The 17,011-nt window shown below is 32.3% G+C and overlaps 1 protein-coding gene across 2 annotated transcripts in view; it reads right to left on the bottom strand.

Moving 5' to 3' along the window:
- The window catches only part of LOC142984207 (irregular chiasm C-roughest protein-like), a 114,373-nt gene that overhangs the window by 45,179 nt on the left and 52,183 nt on the right, over positions 1 to 17,011 (bottom strand). The window contains exons 1-3 of one of the 2 annotated variants that reach the window (XM_076131645.1): positions 14,612 to 14,665; positions 8,674 to 9,078; positions 3,267 to 3,417 (exon numbers count right to left, since the gene is read on the bottom strand). In XM_076131645.1, coding sequence (XP_075987760.1) covers positions 3,267 to 3,417; positions 8,674 to 8,850 — 328 coding nt within the window. In that variant the 5' untranslated portion in view covers positions 8,851 to 9,078; positions 14,612 to 14,665. Of the gene's footprint in view, positions 1 to 3,266; positions 3,418 to 8,673; positions 9,079 to 14,611; positions 14,666 to 17,011 lie in introns of those variants that run through there. The other variant, XM_076131644.1, reaches the window with a different exon arrangement.

Raw genomic sequence — 17,011 nt, 5'->3', positions numbered from 1 at the left:
TTTCGTTTAGTACTTATCAACAGTAATACTTTGTTTGTGAGAAAGTAACAAATAATGAGTACTTTAGCTTACAAAATGTATATTAACGATTAATTATTGGGGTACTCTTTCAATGACCAATAGCACTATAAAATTGTGGTTGCGGCTTACCAAGCACTCAGGCTCAGGTTTTGACATTTAACTATCAAATTAATGTAATCTGTGAGTGTAAAGTCTGTGGCATATAGTTTGCTAAGTGTGACTTAGTACTTAGACCGGTTTTCCTTAGCCCATAAAATAGGCTTATGAACAAAACTTACAGTGTTAACTTAATTAATAAGATTACGGGCTAATTGAAGATTAAAATTACTTTAATTATCTAGTAAATTTTTTATACATTATGATACTTATAAAGGAACTATTTTATTCGTCTATAATAAAATAAAAAATGCTAAAATTGGTCTATAACGCGTTTACGACTTAAATATTGAATCAATTTCGATGAAAATGAAAAAATCGTCAGAGATCTGGAGTATACTGGCTCGGGTTTTTTTTTTAATTACCTCGAGTAAACCCCAAGATATCAACCCCTAAAGAATTGAAATACTTGTACATGAGTGGAGTAGCGTGGTTCAGCTAGTTTTGGTAAAATTATGAGTATTATAAAATAGAGTAATAATTTGCTAAATAATTTTATTATTTGTATATAACGTGTGTACGGCTTTTCTCTGGGGCTTACGTGATGTGATTAGTGGCACAATTTATGACAGCAAACATGATATTATAACGTGTTGTATTTTATTCAAATGCTTGAATTATGTAGGTTTTGAAAATGTTTGTATAGATTTTAACTCAAGAAGATACCAATATTTAATTTAAATATATTTTGCATAAAAAAACGCGTAACAAAAAAACACCCTAGACAAGGACACGATAAAAAAATCTTAATTCTTAATTTTGAATGAAATCTAAAAAGCTTAGGTTTTAACCACCAATAATTCGAGTTGTTAGATATTATATAGCTTGACCGAAGCATAGAACCTGGATCCTGGAGTCTAGAATTGGGTATACTATACTACCTATGTATCGACTGGAATATAGATAATTTAATTCGTTTTCTTCGACACAAAATATCAATACGTCTTCTCACCACTCTCAAGAAGGCACCACGTAGCTCTTAAAAGCATACGTCTAAGTAAAAGTTCATGGCATGTCAGCTAGCAGAATTCACAGAATAATATCGTATAAAATTGAAATATATTGCTGGATGTCTCTTTGCATAGTAACATGGAACTGTGACAAGTTCTACGTATATAGATATGAGTGCTTCAAGCAGAATTGGTTTTTGTTAGTCGTATAAAATATTTAATATTTTGATGTACCTTTGTAGTACCAGTTTTTTTCATGGAACTAAGCTTTAATAGATACTACAGTCAGATTTTCTATTGAAGTTCGAAATATGATGATGATAAGCCGACGAACATCTACGGTCTATATGGTAAATTTTTTTCTCCATAAAATGTTAGTTTACAATTTCATAGAAGTTTAATCAAGTTTACAACCCATAGCATTCAAAATTCAAGGAAGAAACGATTCTAGGAAAATGTGACAGTATAAACCAACTTTTAAAAAAAGGTTCTTCACTTCGCCTCTATGTATGTATGTATGTATGTCGACAATTATCTCGCGATGAATTTTAACTGATATTGATGCAATTTTCAGAAAAAAAATATTATTAAATGATTTTTTTTCTAAAATTACAGATACAATTATTATATTTACAGTAAGATACTTAGAAATTCTTCTGTAACAAAACTTTCAAACACTAGAGAATTACATGACTATATAATGAACAACTCTATTCACAATCTATTAGCTCTATTGTACACGAGAAACTGTTTCAAACTTGGCTGTCAGCATAAAATATCTAAGACTAAGCTCCGGTTGAATCTCACCAAACGTCTGGGGCCAGAGAAACTGCTGAGTTCAAACAGTTATTCAAAATTGGTTTACAGTCTTCAGATTATCCGAGATGAATTGAATCACTCGGTTTAAGATATTCTCTCTGAATATTCTGGACGGATTTAATGATACTTATTACTGAATAGTTGTGTAATAGACTGGTTAAAAGCAACGTGCTTTGCAAACATTTTGGGCATGGTTTGAAATTACCTACGTTATAGAGATTCTAAAACGGCAAATGATACATTATTATTAGTTTACAGGATAGTTAGTTGTCAATATTTAGCCAAAGACGAGTTGTCAGGCATGGCTTAGCAACCATTATTATAATTATCAATAACTGGAACCCGGTAAACGTGTAACTAAGCGAGGTGGTGCTCTGAAACACGAACGTCTGTGATACATCTTTACTGAAGGAAACTTAATCTATTGATCTTTTAATGGCTAGTGCAACTGTCTTCTAGCGCTGGATAAAACAAACAGTAACTGCTCACTGACCAAATGTCTATCAGGTAAATCTATGCATGGCATTTAAGCATTAGGCCTCGTATTTATAATCTGGTACTTGACCCACATCAGTTGAGTACATCTATCAATTACGTGCACCAAGGACAGTACTCCTAAATTCTTTATCTAGATTGGATGTGGTAAAGCCAAAGTCTATCAAAGTAACAGTAATAAAACGTTCAACTCAACGTCAGTATTCATTACAAAGCTGATACGACAGAATGTAAAGTCGGGGGACTTTATTAATAGCAGATCGATTGTCAATTTTATACCTCAACGTCGCCATCGCTTCCTTAATAAAGTTTTACTGGCTCATGCCAGGCTTTGAGGAAGGAAGACGGCACATTATCGCTAGTTTAATAGTATCCCTAATCTGTGGTAACAGCAGCTGGGTATTTTAATTTTGAAGAAGTGAGCTTTATACAAAATTATCTGGGGTAGTTTTTCAGGTATAGAAAAGACTGAGAGAGATTTTTTCTTGTTTTAGATGGAGGCGTTACGGTGTCCCAGTCACTCATATATTGCATATGGGTAATATTAAATAACCTTTTTTTTATTTTGAAATGAACAACACAATCCCAGCTAGAGTTTGGTGGCTTCATTTTGAGACGACTATTATTATTGAAGACAGTATACATATAAGGCAGTCGTTATAAAAGGCACTACTCTTAAACAATCTTAGTTGGATTAAGAATGTCTATAATGATTTATTTTATTTTTAATTATAAAAATAATGCTCCCAGGACTTGTCAATTGATATTTCCTCAAATTTACTAGCCTAAATAAGTCTTCTGCAGTAAATAAAAAATGTTAATTACCTTCTTCATCACTCCCAATCATCTTATATCTGTCGTAACCGCTAAGTTCCCTGTGCAGGCCGAGGCCGAAGTCATCCTTCGTCCACTGCAGCTGGCCAGCCTTGTTCTCCACGCGACATGGTAACGTTACCCTGGAGCCGACTACTGCAGTCTGTGGAAACAAAACTCATATAAATAAAATGAAAAACGATTTGTTTAAAACGAAGTCTGTGGAAAAAAAAGATGTAAGTAAAATGTAAAACAATTTGGTTGAAATGAAAGATTGGTTAGAATTTTACTTCAAGAATGCTCGGCAGAATGTCTAGATTAACGTTACTTCAATGAGGCTATCCTTATAAATGCAATGTACAATCTACTTTATGACATAATAGTGAAATTATCGAATCCTAGGTCTACTTGGAACCCATTTAAGTCCTAGGTTCTCTCAATGTCTGTGTACGCCACGCCGTCATTTGAGCATAACCAATCTATAATATACTTATAGATTTTCAATGTACAGTAATTTAATCTAAGGTCTTGAGAATAAGATCGATTTTATAAAGCTTTTAGTACTATTTCAATATCTAAATTAAAATAGCTAAGTTATTGATCTATACAGAAAACCTTTTTACATCAAAATAGAACAATTAATCTAAACTAACATCGATCAATTTCTAAAAGCTTAATCAAAATCCAAATTTCTAAGACAATGCCTCTCACAAAATTAGTTAAAGCAATCTATTTAATTGTTGCACTACGTACGTTATTAGGTTAGTTTCAAAGGCTCTTTCAACTAGCACAGATTAATTTATCCTAAAATAAATTAGACTTTCGTTCGCTAGGAATTTATGTTTGCAATCATGGTAAGTATTTCGCCTAGGGCAAATACTTCACCTTAGACTTTATTTATTTTGATACTGGTTTTATAGAAGTAGGGATGTTTCTTTTTAAATCTAGTTTGTTAAATCATTATTACATGCTTAGTTTGAAATAATTTGAAAATAAAAGTGTTTTTCTATTTTGTTACTGAAAATTTTCGGCTTCGAATAAGACTAAGGAAGAAAACTACTGACCACATGGACAAATATTACCACGAGATATAAAATCAAGTATCGTAATAAAAAAAAAACACAATAAATGGTGGACTAAAGTGAGAGGAACCCAGAAAAAGTCTTATCCCTTCAACTTTTTAACACAAGAGACTGAAAAATACAATAATTAACCGAGATTTAATTTTAATGATATGCACTATATTCAATTGTATTTAACTAGGTATATTTTTTACAGAACAGATTTCACATATACATTTTGTAATGATATAGCCAATTAGATATTAATCATCCATGCATCTAAATACTGAATTTCAGTTATTAATCTAGAACATTCGCTGTGCCTGTAATATTGTTATGGCAGCATAAATTGGCTACCGTTACCCATGTGGAGATAATCTATGAAAACGTAATCAGTCATCCATGATGCCAATATTTGTGTACATAGAGTAATAATGTTGTACTATGCAATCATATAAATAGTATAGTTATGGAAATCCCTAATTTTACTCGGGAGTATTAAAAATAACAGCATAAACGTAAACCTCAGAAAAAACCGAACGAATTTTAATGTCCTGTGAAAAAGTGTCACCAATGGCGTCGTTCGAAGATACTGGACTTTTCCAAACGTCTCATGTCTCTCAGGTCTCATGTCGAAATCACTCAACTTTGTTTGATATGTCACCAACAAATGCAATGGGAAAGGAGAATGGGCAAAATAGTATGGAGCCTGGGCGATCCGCGGCCAAACTTGATTTTGGTATTTTTTAATAAACTACATTAAATCCTATAATTACTGGTCCTATAATTACTGTGTAGAAGTTTTATTGCCGCGACGCACTTATATGACGAATAAAATACATTTTTGTATTTGAGCACTTTTAATAGTATAAAACATATTTTGGCTTATATTCGGAGATTAAATAAAAAGTACTATTTCTTATATTGCATACAAATAAAGACATTATTAATATTCGAACTATCATAACAAGTAAATATATAAATATCGTAAGAAGTAAACATCTTGCTCTTCTATAACATATTCACTGAGACGACTTATCTGTTGTTCATGATCTTCTTCTTATTAGAAGAAGCCTGTCTTGAATGCTCAGCTCAATAACGAGGCGTTCATAGCCAGTTGCGCTCACTGGTCGGTATACGATCTGTGGGTTAAGCAGCGTTGGCGCGGTCATTCTATAGATGGGTGACCGCATAGTGGTATTTGAACTGAGCGTCTCTGTGCTTCGGAGGGCACGTAAAATGTCGGTCCCGTTTGTTGTCAACTAAGATAACAGTCGTTAAGCCATGTTAAAGGCCTTTCGGGTGGCTTGAACAACTTTGACACTAGGTTAACCATATAATAGATAGATAGATAGCATACTAACTACGAGCTTACTTCACTTCATACATCATCATCATCTTCTGACAGATTAGTAAAATCGTCGAAAAAAGGCTGATCGCCGGTGATACGTTGGAATGCTGCTCTTTGTCTATTCATATTGTTACGGTTGTTGTTTATAAGAAGATGTAACGTTATTACACAACGTTCAATGCATTACAGACACGAAATAATCGTTATTATGTTCTATGAAATTCTTTTATATTTACATGTAAATATATTGTTACCTAAAAGGATTGCAACGAAACGTTCTTAGTAAAAGTTGTTCCTAGTTATCATTACTTTAATTTGACACTACTTTCATTAATGGCCGCCGACCGCCCAGAAGTGCCCATTCTCCTTTGTTCCATAATGTATGTAACGTCTTAGCAGTGCGATTATATGTTAGGGAATATACAGCTTCATTTTACCAGTAACTGAATAAATCTTGGTGAAGACTAGAATTAGCAAAGTTGATCATTGTTATTATATAAAGGTGAATGGTTATCGTAATGTAACGTCTAACATTACAATGAAAGTTTACGAGAATAAATTTGTTTAATGTCCATTAAGTTCCGATTTTAAAGCATAATTATTATGTAAGCAAAGTCACCAGAAACCTCTCATATACAAAAGAACCACCGAACTAACACGCGTCGTATTTCAAGCCTCGAATCATTTTCAATAGTGGTTAGGTGCTCTCAAAAGCAAAAGCTATTTTCGAATTTCCCAGAAAATAATTCTGGTTTCAAAGGTATTTGTAGATAAAACCAGTAATACGAAACTCAAACTTAAAGCCTGTGATATCCGATTTATCAAAACCAAACCATCCACTCGAATTTTAGTTAATCAACCGTGAAAATATCTCTGATTTTGCTTTATTTTGATAGAAATCCTTTGGCAAAATGTACTAAATTTACTACTACCTAAAATGTTTCGATGTAATAATTTATTAATGGATGGTATTAGCTATGCGAATTAGTAAATGCTCGGTTCATTAGTAAAATATAGACAGAAATACTACATTGGAAACTACAGTAAAGTCGAATGTTTCAAGCATTTGACGTTTAAAATACTCAAAGAAAAGGCATAAAAACAGACTAAAGCGTGTTAATATTTATTTAACAGTCCAATAAATTAAATTATTGGACTGGAAACCAATTTACAACAAAAAGCTTTTTTTTTATATTTCTGGTGCCTCAAAGATAGAGCCCCTGGAGTCTGGTCCATGTTGAATCTGAAGGCTATCAAAGATCACAGCAGCATCTCGAAGCAGAGGAACAATTCTATGACTGTGAACTGTAGCTATCGTCAAATTCTGTACCAAAACCCCTTGTATGTAACAACATTTTTTTACCACACCTTAAGGACAAACGCTAGAACAATATACTAACTGAAGGAAATCACGTTGCAGAATTGAAAATGTTAAAACCAGAGTAAAACTGCAAGTCTCAGCTAGTAATAAATAGCCATACATATTTTCCCCGTTCGAGCTATATTACATCAATTATCGCAATTAGATCTCAACCGGTTACAATATTATTATGTTATAGATAGTATCATCAATATACATGCCTGCATAATATTGCACATGTAATACCCGAGGGTGCAGATAGAGGTCTATGAACCCACGTATCGCTATTTATAATGTTAGTCCCATGTAATAGGGGACGAGCCTATTTATCATATTATACCAGACACATTATCAGACTCCGGGCTCCTAATAAGAAATATTCAAATATATATTTAGAAAAGGCAAATAGGAACCCGAAACCCTGAAATCCAATCCGAAATCTCATGATCAGAAGCAAGATACACCACCGCGCCACACAGTCTCTATTGTCATCATCATTTATAATACTGTATATCTGATGTATTGAAGAGAACGATCTTCTATTCTACCTTGGATGTACGAAGAGACTTTCATTTAATATGAGCCGTAAGAAAGTCACCTAAGTTCCTCAATCAGATAGCGGCTTCAGCCATACTTATGCAGTACTACAATATAATAATAATAACGTCCCTGCTGATCCGGCTACGGCGGTCAGTTTCATTGAAACTGGCCAACGATGCAGGTCTTTGTTTATACTGTCCAAGTGTGTGCACCATACACAGGTACACTCTCTATTCCTTCACTCTCATAACTCGGTGGGACGGATAACCACGACTAGTCAGGCGCAGGACCCACGGATTTACGTGCTCTCCGAGGCACGGAGGTCTTCAACCTCAACTTCCTAACTCCGGGCAATTTCTAAGACATTCTTAACAGAAAATCTCAGAAAAGCTTTTTTGGCCTGACCCAGGATTCAAGCCCAAGGCCTCTCGCATACACTACCGACCACACCACAGAGGCAGTCATGCAACATATCGTACCATCAATAACATATTATACAAGTCTACCATGAGCCCAGCAACTAATCCGTCAGCCAATATCAGTGATTAGAACTATATCCTGCCGAGATAGTTTATTGCACCGATCTATATTATATAGGGTTCTGTTCATCGGGAGACAATTAAGATTTGATTTGATTGATTTAGTGAGATGGTTGAACCAGTAGATAGTATGGCGTAATGAAGTTAGTGAGTTGATTGAATGGTTCTGTAATTTGGCTGCGTTTGGAAATGTTTTCGATGTAATTTCTATTCAGTAAGATAATTTTTAGTCAGTGTTATATTATGTATAGAGTCGTCAAAATTCATATTTGTATGAAACTCGTCAGATAATGGGTAAAAAAGTATAAATATGTTTCATTTAGGACAATAATTGAAGATACTTTTTATAACAAGCGCTATTTTTGGATGCATAAAAGTGTTATTTAGTTATTTTATGGAAAATTCTTTATAACATTATTTATTCGTTACCTAATAATTACAAAATAGAATTGACTAAAAGTAATGACGTCTTCTAGTAGCACTATTACACACGAATAACAGGGTTAGAAAGAATACACAGACATAAAAAGGTCAGGTAGAATTAAAATAAAATAAAAATGTATATTACCTGGTCCTGCGGCTCCATCGCAAACTTCTGCTCCTGATAACCACCGCACACACCAAACAAACCGAACAACACTAAACAACAACCGAACACAATCACATTATGGGTCCGCAACAACAGGAATAGTGATGTGACACCTCTACTCGTTAGTCTAAACCTACACCTATAGTTCACCATCATTACCACAACACAGTACTATAGAAAATATTCGTCTGCCAACATAACAAGGATTTCCGGGATTTATTTTTAGACATTCACATTTTAACGGAAGCTCAACTTCCCCTATACGAACGTTCTATATTTATAACACACAGTTTTGATGTGAATGCCATAGTTATTTTTGGATGCTTTTTCGAGGTATGATTTATTGTTTTTTCAGTTTTAAAAGCGGCCGACGATGTGTAGTATCTGTAACAAAAAAGAAATAGATTAGTGAGTGGATTATAGTGTCGTTTGTTGGAAATATTTTGGTGATTGACGTTTAAGGGATATTTAAGGGACAGGCAAGAAGAAAGTCTTTTATTTCTTCCAACATTTTTTGTGATAGTAAAAGCTCTTTTTCATAATTTCCCCCTTTGCATTAACGTAACACTATGCGTTCATGTAACAATAGCAATAATAAATATAATGAGTATCAAATGCAGAGTAAGTTAGTTATAGGCGCTTATCGCAAATTATACTTATACATAATCGCTAACAAATAAATAATTTAGTCCTCAATAAGTCATAATTATATGTCAAGCATTTACGATAATTTGACATTTAGTCGATAACAAATCTCGCAACACTAAAATTGAAAACCTAAAATAAACATCAGTCCTTTCTCTCTTTAAACACTCGTTTCATTCAATTTTATATTCCCAGTGATATAAAATCGTTGCTCTAAATAGGGAAACATTAATATTTCCGATGCAATTCAAATTTTCATTTCCATTAGCGATAATCACGCGAATAACTCACGTAGACACTCATGTAGACACGTGTTGTTGACGTTGAATAAAATATTAGAAACATTATAATTTTGTGCAGATTATTATGATATTGCATGGATAAATATAAATGATACCATTTAATCTGAATGTAAAAATTAAATAAGCTTTGTTTATTTATAAGCGAAGACAATTTTGAAATAACTTCAAAACAAACAATAATAGTAAGTATGCTAAATAGTATTGTTATATAATAATAATTATTAATATTGTTTTTAACAAAACAACATTGTGTGTCCCTTCTCAGTTCTTCATCTATCAATCTGCAGAGTCTCCTCAAAATTGGTTAAGCATTAAGTTGTAATAAGTAAATGAGACAGACACAGTGACCTTCACTTAAATAATATGGATAAAAAACTTTGTAACAAATAAACAGGATATTTTTAATTACTCTACCATTTAGTACCAACTTTCTACTCCTACCATAAAACTTATCGTTCCTTTACCTTTGGTTAGTGGTACTTGTCAAATTTATCCAAGCCCGGAAATTGCTCTTCCTTGCTTTAACGACTGTCTGGTGACAACGAGTAATTCCGACTTTTTACGTCACGTCGGAAGTTCGGAGTCATTTCTATTGCCGGTTTTTCCCATCCGTGAACGAAGTGGGCATCGTTTTTGGAAGATTTTGGCTTATTTTTAGACAATTCCTGTTTCTTTGTTTACGAACCTAGTAAATTGGAAATACCAGATACAAAAAAAGAAAAATAATGGCATTTTTTTACTTTTATCCAGCCAGGTATCCATTATATCTCAAGCACTCTCACATCCCTATAGTATTACTAAAAATATTCTTGACGCGACAATTTCATTGAAAGATTCTTCATGAATCGATACCTAGATGATACGATAGCACCAAAAGTGGGAAATCACAGAACAAACTGTGTCCTTTATTCACGCGAGAATTCGTAAAAAGCAGTAGTAGCGTCTTGACCTATACCAAAGAACAACTTCACTGTTTGTTCCACGCAACTGGTCATAAGTTCTAACTAAAGAAACTTTTCCTACCATCGCATAGTAAATGACCGCAGCTAGAGGACACTCATAAAATAATAAATTATCAAGAAAACAAAGTTCCAGCCAAGTTTCTTGGCTACTATAATACTTGTAGGCGTCTGTCGCGCAACTATTTTTATTTTCTCCATCCTAGCGATAAAAATTTCTTTAACAACGCGAAGTTTTCGAAATAAAGAAAACGCAAACATAATTTCTGTTTGGACAAGAAGTGCATTGTTTTATTGTATTTCTTTTCGTTACTTATTTAAATTTTGTGTAGTTTTTCTAAGTTCTCCAAGCAATAAAACAGACTTTATGATAATTTGATTCAAATGAATAGAAACTAAAATAGAGCATTACATAATTGTTATTTACTTTGTGTATTAATGCAAGTTTTATTATCCGTTGTAAATTTAAAATATATTTATTAGCAAATTAAGAAAGGGTCTTTACATGTTTCCCTTTACCGCCTACTACGAAGGAGGGTTTACTTTGTAACGCATAAACTTCTGAGAAGCTAAAACAATGTTTAGCTTTGAATGTACACACACAAAATTATCGATATAAATGCAAAAGTTACGCATACATAGCCAAATTGTAAAACCATGTAAACATTTTCTTGAAATGTATTATGGAAAAAAAATAACACAACTAAAATCGGTAAAGATAGATAAGAAAACACAGTACCTTTTTTATTATCAACCGTGGCTAAAAGGAGTTGAAACTAAGGCAACTACAAATTTGTTTAAAGAAACTACAAATATTACAAAATCACGTTTGGAACAAAACTCATTTTTGTAAGGTTCACGTATTCAAAACTAAAATCCAAAATTGGTCACCCCGAGCAGTCATTGACATACTTTAAGCCGAAATAAAGAGTTTTAAACTCTCCCAACGCATTTTATACTCAGTCTTTCAAATTTATTTCTCACTGTTGAATCCAAAAAGTTCATATACAACAATAATGACTAATCAAAGACATGTTTTGACATTCCGTCTCATACAATAAATTCGAATACTTCCGCGTTCTCCAAGTGGAAAAAATCTTCGATTTTATTTATTTTTAATCGTCGCGACGCTATTGTCACGGGCTATTAATAAGAAGCAAATGGATGAAGTTTAAGTCTGAATTTAGAATTATATTCGTACATTCCCAGACGAATGAATCGTCGGATGTTTGAATGAATGAGTCAGTTTTGGATGAATGAACATGAAATTATTTATGTTTTGATTTTGATATAAATACACAGTCTACTAAACTAGGTTAGAAGTATTTCGATAAGAAACCATTTGTTATTACTTTCATAATGTTCGTGACGCAGTGGTTAAGATGGTTAGAAATACCTGCTAAAGTAGTGAGTTCAGTGCCTATAAAGAAGAAAAATAAAAGAGAATTGTTGTAATTTCGTATGTTTATTAAAAGTCCCTGCGCCAAATACGAGACTAGTTCCTTTAAAAAATAGAATAGTGGCACAATATAAGGACTCAAACTGCTACTCATCTAGAAAGTACAACATTGTTTCGCTTTCAAAACAAAACAAGCAAGTTCTGCATTTAAAGTTTTCTGCAGATATTTGCACGTATCTTCGCACTTACATGCTAATACCGCCAAAGGCACTAGTCACTCAACTTTCATACACCTAACACTGTCATTAGTCAACTCATGTATTACGCATTTACACGTCAAGTTCTGTCATTTTTACACTAAACTACACATTTTCAAACAAGAAAGACACTGTAGAAACCACTCCACATTCTGCAAGTTTAGTAGAAAAAAGTCATATCATAATACTATGATTATGAGCACTTAAGACTTTCTTTTATTGTGTGTCACGCATTTTTGCTATAGAACATGTTACAACTTCAAAAGAAAAAAGACGTAAAGTGGTATTAGTATATAGTCGTTTAAACCCTTTTGTAATTGAAGGTGTGATGCCTTAGCTGGAAACATTAGACCTAATGATAGCGTTATGAGTATAATTGATGTGTTTTTAAGTTATTATCGCTGTGATTCTTGAAGATCAGTTACGGTCATTATTTGAGAGTTAAGCGAACTAATTGTGTTGGTATGATGATATGCATTCGTAATACTAAAGCTGTACTTGTATTTAGTATACTAATAGCTTTTTAATTCGTACTCATATTGAACATTTGGTCTGAATGCTCAGTACTCAATTACTTCTTCAAAGTTTAATTAGATTCGTAAGTTTACTTTAATCCAGCATAAACTGTAGTGAGTTTTAAAACATATTTACAAATCATGTACATTTAAATGGTTTCCACTTTTCACTTCACACTAAGAACTTTTATGAAATTAACATTACCATTTTGGACCTCTTAAATCCTCAGATTATAAAAAAATAATTCTTATTCAGCCAAATCTTTTCCTTACTTAATATTATAGAAAAATATCCAATAAACTTCACCCTGTTTTGCTTTTAAAATGTCTGGTGTCCCAGATGTAGCCTTATTACTTTAAACATTAAAAATGTTATTCAATTCAATATTCCCATGTCTTATCAATTTCACGGTAAGACAAAATTATCTCATCTCACTCAAGAATAAATTACTTATAACTCAAAATATATGTTTTCAATAATCATAACTTATAATAGTCCTTCTTTGTTAGAACTTCTACTCTTTGATAGCTCATTTTGATGCAAATGAAAAATTCCAATATTATATTAATTGAAATGGAGTTGTTTTATCCAAAATTAGTTGTTTTATTATTTTAAGGGTTTTTTTAGATTTCCCATAGTTTTGTTAATGATTTGTTTTTAATTATGTGTGTGGATGTGTTATGGTGGGAAAGTAAAAATTGATACGTTTCGGATGGTTTTAAGTTTTTATTTCGTATTAAACTCAGGTTTTTTATGAACGATTTAGATTGTGATAATTAGTATTGAGAAAGTTGATGGAGTAAAACATAGCTTAAGACATAAATATGAGGAAAAATAAATACATTTTTCATGTAATAAGATTATTAGAAAACGTGACAGATTCAACGTCATGTCGAAACAGAGTTGAGTACTTTATTGAAAATAAAAAAAAGAAGAGTTGAAAAAAAAGTTTAATTACGGGAAAAGTTTGTAACATCTTTGTGACTAAAGAAAATATTTAGCTGGCCATATTTTAATTATAAACTACCCAAACAATTTCCCATCAAACAAGTAATCAATAACAGAAAATCAGATACAATATACAATTAAAGAAATACAGCCTTCAAGGCATTTGCATATCATTCCTATCGCAACACTACCTTCTTAAGATATCGACAGAAATCTCACTCAGCCATATCAATAAAAACTAATGTTACCGATACGAGAGCCTAATTAGTAAAATCATCTTTTATCAGAGAAACTCAAGTAGGGTTATTTTACCCATTATCGTAATCATTTAAATTTATTGCTGATAAGAAAATTAAAGGGTCTAAAAGATAGTGGAATATTTAAACTAATTTCTACTTATTTATTAGATGTGTCTTCAGATTTGTCCCACGAAAGCTATCTACGTGTATAGCGTATTAAGATTTTAGTGTTATTTAAAGAGATAGATAAGTTTTTTTGTATTAATTTTATGGGTTGTTTATTAGTCTGTTATTTTAAATTGAAATATAATGAGGATGAAATTATATACTTAATATTATTTTATGATCAAAACCTGTACTGTTTGTAATAATTACAGCAATTTCAAGGTAATTAATACTATCCGCAGATTTTTATCTGAAATATTTTATGTGAAATTTTATTACTCTTGTAATCAAGTTACAACGACATTAAATAACTATTTTGAATAATTAAAACTTTATGCTGTTTACAGTAATAATAACATACTTACCAGTTATAAAAAATACACCCAAAAAAGTGTTGTAAAAACAAAAAACATATCCTAAATTAAACAACAAATAACCTCAACCAAGAAATAATGACAGAAAAAGTACGTATCCTGAAAAAACTCACCGATTCAGAACACGTGGCACAAAAAACAGTCACAAAACTGAACCTTTCACTGCCATACGGTATGACCATTCAGACCGTAGCACGCGACTGTCTCGGCATTTGAATTTATCCCGACGGGAGTATTTTTAACCTACCCCCTCGTGAGTCCACATTCTGAGTCACGAAGGGTGCCACAATCCAATGATCTCCGGTTGAGTAATTAATTAATTGTGTCTGTTGTTCTAAGGGTTAAAAATAGGTGTTAATACTAGTTGTTGTATTGGTTTCGTATGTGGTTCCTGTTAATGGACTCCTTGCAGGACCATGTGCTTGAAATACCCTTTTGAAAATACTTATATATATTTTTTTTCATCTTTGAATATTTTTGTACGAAATTTTTGACAATTATTGTGCATCGTGCAGTATGAAAAGAATGTCAAAAATGCACCTGTTGAAAGTTTTAACAGATTTGTATGAAGAGTGATCAAATAAATACTAAAAGTTGAGAAAATAAAAAGTGAAATAAATTATAAAACGTTAAATTTAGGAGACTTTACTTATGTAAATAAGGTTATAAAATTAATACCCCACATTAAACAAACATGAATGTTTATATACAGCAATTAATTCGTATTAAAATGAACATTTCAAACACGTAATAGTGATAAAGAAAACTAACATTGAAATCTTAATTAAAACCAAAATCGAAATAAAAACCAAACACGAACATTTTCACCTTAATCCAGCAATTAACTGGACAAAAATTTAAACATCGGATCAACTTATGGTAATACAAGTTTCCTAAAACAGAACACTCAAACGGACATAAAATCAATTTCAATTAAAATACTTCCACCAAATTGAACCTGAGACTGCACATTAACGCATTTTCAAAATTTTAAATCGCTCTCGTGAGGCTCAAGCCATATTAGGCTAAGTGAACAGAAAAATATATTATGACACTAACTGCAAATGGCGTAAACTAAAAGCATTTTGACTTTAATTTTAAGCTTTGTTAATTTAAAATACCCACATTTAGTTAAGTCATGAATCCCTAAACATACATTGAAAATAAAATTGTTTTTGAAAATGGTACTTTATAACGGTTAAATAGACAGGGGAAGCCATCTTGGGTTCGAATTTAGAGATGATTCTAAATTTAAATACTGAGTTGCTATTGGACGTCCGGAAATGGAGTGCATTCTGTACCGATACAAGTTTCGACATGATCAAGTTTTTTAGGGATCCGTAAAACTAAAAAAATGAACTTTTTGTTCTGTTCCTACTTTTAGATTTGTTTTGTAGTTTGGGTAAAAAACGGAGCAATCGCAAAGTCAAAGAAAAAATCTATTTATATTTTATTGTTGGCTATTCTTTCAAAACTCATAGAAAGGAATAAAAGCTTTAAGAATGAAAGGTAAAAACTACAATAGGAAAATACCCTCGTAATTGCCGTTCTATAAATGACGGCACGTGCCACATCTAATATCGCTTGAAAAAACTTAAGGAATAAATTTTCTATATGTATTTTATTCAAAGAATCTATTTAAAGAACAAAACCGTGACTGATGAGTGGTATATTGAGTACATTTTGTTTTTCCTTATTACGTATTAGATTGCATTCGTATCAGTGCTTTCTAAATCAATGTAAAATAATGGAGTATTTCTTTTTCAGCTTTCTTTTCCTTCAAATACGATGGTTAATTTTGTGTATTTTTATTAGGTCATGTGTAAAAATGTGTTTAAATCTTTAAAACTTTGTAGATGTTAAAATAATCGCCTTGTTACTGCCAATTTGTTACATTGTAAGATTGAACTGCAAAAGTGGCGTGTAGGACAATCTTCGGGTTTAAAGCTAATTTGTGTCTATTTTTGTCCTTTTTTTCTTTCTATCTATACTAATCTATACTATACTAATATTATAAAGCTAAAGAGTTTGTTTGTTTGTTTGTTTTTACGCGCTAATCTACGGAACTACTGGTCCGATTTGAAAAATTCTTTTAACGTTAGATAGATAGATTTATCGAGGAAGGCTATAGGTTATATATCATCACGCTACGACCAATAGGAGCAGAGTACCGGTAAAAAATGTAATGAAAACGGGGAAAATTATGACCCATTCTCTCTTATGTGACGCAAGTGAAGTTGCGCGGGTCAGCTAGTGTAGTACTAATAACCACATCGCTCCTTCAATGCAAAAGGGCCACAACTCAAAAAAAAATGAAAATCGTTTTATTGCAAAAATGACACCTGAACCGACTATATTTTATAGTAAAAAAAAAACCCCCATCATTTTTGCTTATATTATGGCTGCACTGACTTACTGCCCTTTTTGCATTAGCTCACTTTGACAGGTAATGTCAGTGCAAAACAGCCACTCTTTGAGTTGCGCCCGGAGATTCAACGCAAATGCTCGTCAGT

The sequence above is a fragment of the Anticarsia gemmatalis genome, chromosome 26, assembly GCF_050436995.1.
Source record: "Anticarsia gemmatalis isolate Benzon Research Colony breed Stoneville strain chromosome 26, ilAntGemm2 primary, whole genome shotgun sequence".
In the NCBI taxonomy this organism is placed as follows: domain Eukaryota; kingdom Metazoa; phylum Arthropoda; class Insecta; order Lepidoptera; family Erebidae; genus Anticarsia; species Anticarsia gemmatalis.
Note: the sequence above shows the minus strand (reverse complement) of the source record. Positions and strands in the feature narration are given on the sequence as shown.